The sequence below is a fragment of the Muscardinus avellanarius genome (assembly GCF_963383645.1).
Source record: "Muscardinus avellanarius genome assembly, chromosome: 16".
Lineage (NCBI taxonomy): Eukaryota > Metazoa > Chordata > Mammalia > Rodentia > Gliridae > Muscardinus > Muscardinus avellanarius.
In genome coordinates, this window is record NC_137802.1 from 69,342,971 (window position 1) to 69,349,284 (window position 6,314).

The 6,314-nt window shown below is 56.0% G+C and overlaps 1 protein-coding gene across 1 annotated transcript; it reads left to right on the plus strand.

Annotated features, from left to right (window-relative positions):
• Positions 1 to 897: 897 nt before the first annotated feature.
• On the plus strand, positions 898 to 5,340 carry CDK3 (cyclin dependent kinase 3; the record flags this gene model as incomplete). The annotated part of the gene is made up of 7 exons (XM_080713563.1): positions 898 to 1,031; positions 1,786 to 1,863; positions 1,932 to 2,052; positions 2,137 to 2,307; positions 2,390 to 2,491; positions 3,405 to 3,608; positions 5,212 to 5,340. The coding sequence occupies exons 1-7, from the start codon at positions 916 to 918 to the stop codon at positions 5,338 to 5,340; spliced, it is 921 nt and encodes a 306-aa protein (XP_080569689.1). The 5' UTR covers positions 898 to 915.
• Positions 5,341 to 6,314: the final 974 nt, after the last annotated feature.

The following is a 6,314-nucleotide window of genomic DNA, read 5'->3' on the forward strand; positions in this document are numbered from 1 at the left end:
GGCCCTGAGCCTACAGCCCTAGCCACCTGCCCTGCCCCATGCCCGGAGCCTGCAGCCCTAGCCACTCGCCCTGCCCTAGCCCACTGCAGAGCAGCTGCGAGGTGTAGGCCCACCCGAGTGACTGTCTTTACTAAAATCAAGGAACAGATTAGGGTAGTCAACCAGCCCCTTCCCCTAATTTAGGATTGTCCCAGAAAGCAGGTGTCAAGGTCTGACACCGGTTCTCTAGGAGGCTGCAGGCAGCTGAGCTCCAGGGCCCTGGGGCTTTCCTCCCGTGTGGAGCCATGGAGGGTTCTAGAAGGTTCTCCTGAATAAAGGCCCAGGGGGCGTGACCTTGTGATGTGCACCTGTGTGCCTGTGGTGTGCGCCGGCAGGAGCCAGGAGGGGGCGCCACGGAGCAAGCAGCCTGCCTGGCAGTGAGGCTGCAGACACTCTGGGTTTCTGGTGAATTCTGGGCTGGGAGTCTGAGGGGAGGTTGAGGGGGGACTCAGGGCCCCGGGTGGGGAGGCCCAAGGACTCAGGGGTCCCACTCCTGGTCAAGATTTTGCACTCAGAGGAGGCTGAGTGTTGCCATTGCTGAAGAGGCCCAGCCTTGACACTCAGCCCTGACCGTGCGGCCTAGGGCAGGACCGTGGCTTCAGAAGCCCTTCCCATCCCCCGACCTCGGCTTCACACTGCCCCCCGGGGGTCTTGTGCCCTAGAGCCTGGGCTGAGGTGGGCAGAGGGCTGGAGGGGGCCCTTGGGCAGAAGAATTTTGGGCCCTCCTGGGCTCCGTAGGCCAGCACTATGCAGAGGCTGGGGCAGGCTGCGGGCATGGTGGGCAGGGGCTTTATGGAGGGGGAGTGGGCGGCAGGGGTACTGCGCGTGGGGCGTGAATGCCTGGGCACCATCTGTTTCCCAGGCAGCTTTGCGGACATGGATGTGTTCCAGAAGGTAGAGAAGATTGGAGAGGGCACCTACGGGGTGGTGTATAAGGCCAAGAACAAGGAAACAGGGCAACTCGTGGCCCTCAAGAAGATCAGGCTGGATTCGTGAGTGCTGGGAGGGTAGGGGACCCCACACGTGCACCCCATAGCCCAAACCCGCGGCCTGGGAGTCCCCTCCCTCACCTCAGGGCTTTACATACATACCCCGTTCCAAGGGCAGTCCCGTGTAAGCCGCGGCCCTTACTTGTCTTTGCCCCAGCTCCCTGGCCCTGGCCAGCTTCTGACTGGGCCCTGCTCTGCGGAGCCTGGTGAGTGAGAAGTGTATGCCGAGAGCCAGGCACACACAGGCTGGCTTGTCATCCCAGCATTTGGGAGGCTGAGACAGGAGGATCGCGGTTCACATACAGCCTCAGCTACTTAGCGAGGCCCTTTGCAACTCAGTGAGACCCTGTTTTGAAATAAAGAATAAAAAATAGGGCTGGAGCCGGGCGTGGTGGCGTTTGGGAAGCAGAGACAGGAGGATCGCGCAGGTTCGAAGGCAGCCTCGCTGGCTTAAGAGACCTTGTTCCCAAATAAAAAATATAAAAATTAGGTCTGGGAGTGTAGCCTGGAGGTAGAAGGGTTTCCAGGAACCCCAGTACCACCACCAAAAAAAAAAAAAAATAGGGGTGGAGGTGTAGCTTGGAGGTAGAATGCCCCTGGGTTCCATCCCCAATACGGCAAAAGAAAAAAGAAAAAAAAAAAAAAACTAAAACAAGAAGTATGTGCCAAAGAGCGCAGGCTCCTGTCTCAGGGACAGCCCATCCTCGTGTGTGTACCACTCCAGCCGAGCCCCTCGGTGCACCCTCCTTTCCTGCAGGGAGACGGAGGGGGTGCCAAGCACTGCCATCAGGGAGATCTCCCTGCTGAAAGAACTGAAGCACCCCAACATTGTCAGGTGAGCCGGGGAAGGAGATGGGGGAGCTGGGCCCGGGAAGGCGGCACCCTGACCGCCGTCTCCCGCAGGCTGCTGGACGTCATGCACCTCGAGAAGAACCTGTACCTGGTGTTTGAGTTCCTCAGCCAGGACCTGAAGAAGTACATGGACTCCACCCCGACGGCCGAGCTCCCCCTGCACTTAGTCAAGGTGCGGGAGGCAGGAGGGAGGGAGGCAGGGCGGCCCCGACCCGCGCCAGCCCCGCGCTCAGCGGGCTCCCGCTCCTTTCCGCAGAGCTATCTCTTCCAGCTGCTACAGGGCGTGAATTTCTGCCACTCTCACCGGGTCATCCACAGGGACCTGAAGCCCCAGAACCTGCTCATCAATGAATTCGGAGCCATCAAACTGGCCGACTTTGGACTGGCCCGGGCCTTCGGGGTGCCCCTGCGCACCTACACCCACGAGGTATTGCGGGAGAGAGGGACAGCCAGCCGGGTGTCACTCGGCCCCCACCCCGGACTCGAGCTGGTCCTTTCCTGCCCCGCAGGTGGTGACGCTGTGGTACCGCGCCCCCGAGATCCTCCTGGGCAGCAAGTTTTACTCGACAGCTGTGGATGTCTGGAGCATCGGCTGCATCTTTGCAGAGATGGTAGGAGAGGGAGGCCTTGGGCGGCATCCTGCCGGGGTGGAAGTGTAGCTCACTGCTAATTCTGTATGTGGGGAATCCTGGGGATTGGAGCCAGGGGTATTCTCCCTCCGAGACACACCCTTACCCCTTTTTTACTTTTATTTTTATTGGTGGCACTGGGGGTGGAACCCAGAGGCTTTCTACCTCCGGGCTATACTCCCAGACCTATTTTATATTTTTTTTGGAAACAGGGTCTCACTAAGTTGCTGATAGCCTCACTAAGTAGCTGAGGCTGGCTTCGAACCTGCGCCATCCTCCTGTCTCAGCCTCCCAAGCGCGGGGATTACAAGCGTGCGCCACCACGCCCGGCTCCCTTTTTTACTTTTATTTTGACTCTTGAAACAGGGTTTTGCTAGGTTGCTGAGTCTTGCTAAGTTGCCGTGGGTCTCACTAAATTGCTGAGGCTGATCTTGAACTTACGAGCCTCCTGTCTCAGCCTCCCAAGTACTGCGATTACAAGTGTGCGCCACCACACTTGGTTTCACTGAGTCTTCTATCAGAGGTGGGTTGAGGGGTGTCTGGGATTGGCTAAGGGATTGTGAAGCTCTCCTTATTCCAGAAAAGCTGGAATTCTTAGCAGAGCTCTAGGAAAGTAGTGTGTGTATATGTGTGTGTGCGTGTGTGTGTGTGTGTGTGTGTGTGTGTGTTACTGGAGATTGAACCCAGGAACATTCTACCTCTGAGCTATAACCCCAGCACTATTTATTTTTAAGTTGTAGAGGACCTCACTGAGTCTCTGAGGCTGGCCTCAAAACTATGATTCTCTTGTCTCAGCCTCCCAAGCACTGGGATTTTCTGGCCACTTAGGCAGTGTTCGACTCTGTGTGACAGAACGTCATATAGAACATACCTCTCCTCTTCTCCCCTGTTCCAGGTGACCAACAAAGCCCTGTTTCCCGGTGACTCTGAAATTGACCAGCTCTTCCGCATCTTTCGCATCCTGGGGACGCCCAGTGAAGCCACGTGGCCGGGTGTCACCCAGCTGCCTGACTATAAAGGGAGCTTCCCCAAGTGGACCAAGAAGGGGCTGGAGGAGGTCGTGCCCAAACTGGAGCCGGAGGGCAAAGACCTGCTCACGGTAGGTACAGGTGGGCAGAAAAGGAGAGAGAGAGAAGGGAGAGGGAAAGAAGGAAAGGAGGGAAGGGAGGGATGGAGGGAAAGAGAAAAAGCAAAAAAGAGAAGGGCTAGGAACACAGCTCAGTCACAGAGCGCTTGCCTAGCATACATAAGCCCTGGTTCAGAATCTAGTACTGGAAAAAAAAAAAGTGACAGTTACCTAAAGGCTGACTGAGCAGGGGATGCTGGCTGGAGGCTGTAAGTCCAGCTCTCCAGAAGTTTGTGTATTTCTCTGCTTCCTTTCTTTCTTTCCTGTTTTTTTTTTTTTTTTCAATACTAGCGATTGAACCCAGGAGCATTCTACCTCTGACCTACACTCCCCACCCTATTTTTTTTTTTTTTTTTTTTGCAGTACTAGGAATGGAACCCAGGGCATTCTACCCCGAGCTACACCCCTATCCCTATTTTGTATTCTTTTTATTTTGCAACAGGGTCTCACTAAGTTGTGGAGGGCCTAAGTAGCTGAGGCTGGCTGCGAACCTGTGTTCACTTGTCTCAGCCTCCCAAGTACAAGGATTACAAGCGTGCGCCACCACGCCTGGCTGGTCTCTCTTAAAACTTCTGTCATTCAGCTGTGCCTGGTGGCGTATACTTGTAATCCCAGCATATATAGATATTTTTTTTTTCTTTTTCTCTTTTTTTTTTTTTTTTTTTTTTTGGTGGTACTGGGGTTCCTGGAAGCCCTTCTACCTCCGGACTACACTCCCATACCTATTTTTATATTTTTATTTAGAAACAGGGTCTCCTAAGCCAGCGCAGCTGGCTTCAAACCTGCGCGATCCTCCTGTCTCCGCCTCCCAAGTGCGGGGATTACAAGCGTGCCCACCACGCCCAGCAATCCCAGCATATTTTGAGACAGGGTCTTGCTAAGTTGCCTGGTCTGCCCTAGAACTTGCCTCAGCCCCGAGGGGCTGGGATTACAGGCATGGGCGCTGCACTGGACCTTGGAGCCGCGGCTCCTATTTTCTGCATTTCTGTTGCGCTCTGGTGTTAGATCAGAAGGCAGGCCAAGGTTTTTACTTTCAGGCTGAAAGTCCAGGTCTGCAGAAGTTTGTGTATTTTACCTACCAACCAATGCCAGCAGTCCAACATGGACCTCCAGCCAAGGCTCCAGCCCTCCCCTGGCTGCCCATGATGGGGTCTTTCACGGATATCCTGCTGGGCTCGGGGGCTCCTTGAGGGCACAGAGCAGGACAGGCCTGGCTTCTTGGCTTGTTGCCTCCTCCTCTCTCCCTCCCTCCTGCCCTCTGGATTCCTGCCCCACCTCAAGCAAGCCCCCTGCACAGGCTTGGAACCTGCTTACTGACACCAGAGGTGTTTTCAACCCCAGGCAGGCTGGGCCCTGGCACCCTCATTAAGGAAGGGGAACCGCGGGGCGAGTTCCTAGGGCAGGGCTCAAACTAACACTTTGTGGCCAGATTCTGGGTCTGTCCAGAGCTGTCCTGGGAACTGGGTTTGAAGGCCTCACTCTGAGCCCTGGGCCCTCCAGCTGGGACCGGGGAGAGGCTCCTCTCCCCCCCTGGCCGCCCAGCACCACCTCTTTCTTCCTCCTCCCCCCTTCCCAGCGCCTCCTGCAGTATGACCCCAGCCAGAGGATCTCAGCCAAGGCCGCCCTCGCCCACCCGTACTTCTCATCGGCCCCCGAGCAGTCCCCAGCCCCCCACCAGTGTGTGCTGGAGCAGTTTTGCCGCTGAGAACAAGGCCCACCACCTCAAATCCTCTCCCCATCAGCCACTCCACCCACTTCCCAAAGAGCGAACAAATCCGGGAGAGAGCAGAGTTTTAAAGACGTTTGCATCAGCCGGCCTAGGGCTGAGTTTGGGTTAGTCCTGCCGGCAGGTTAGCCAGTTCCTGTGTTGTCTGTTGGGTTTGATGGTCGTTTTGAAAATGGGGGCGCGGACGCTCGGTGTACAAGGAGGTATATTAAGAGTCCCGGTCCCTTGGCACACTGCACAACAGAGGCCAAGTTGAGAGCAGGAAGCCTGCTCAGAGAACCAGGTGGCCCCTCAGGAGAGGGCGCCCCCTGCTGGTCTCTGTGGATGTGAAATGTTTGCAGGAAGAGTTGTGTTCCAGTTCCGAATCCCAAGTTAAACAGGAGGGAGAGGGGGCAGTTTCTGATCCCGGGAGAAGTTGAGACGCTTGTGACTGTGTTCTAAATAGTTGTCGCTTCACCAAAGATAGGCTTATGTTAATTTGCTTCTGCTGGACAATGGGAAATAAACGTGACAGGCTCCTGAGTTTGCTGGCACTGCTCTGCTCCTGGGGGACACCTGGGGGATTGTCGAGGGCCGAAGATGGTCCTGGCCAGAGCTGAGAGGGCGGGACAGGCGGGAAGAAGTGGGTGGGGAGACCAAGGCTCTTCTGGGACCAATTTCCACGACCTGCCGCTACATCCCTGCCCAGAATCCAAGGAATTCTGAAAGTGCCCCACTTACCAGGCAGACAAGTTGGGTACATACACCTCCCACCTGGGGACGGGCCCTTAGGTCCTGCCTGCCCTGTACTTAAACCCCAGACACATTGATCCTGCACCGCCAGATGTGAACCAGACACAGCGCTGGGAGAATTCATTTATTAGAAGTACTGGGCTGGGGAAGACAAGGGAAAACTTGAGGTGCTGATCTCCTGGTCCTGGAAGCGAAGGGTCAGGAACCACGGTCAGGGAAGG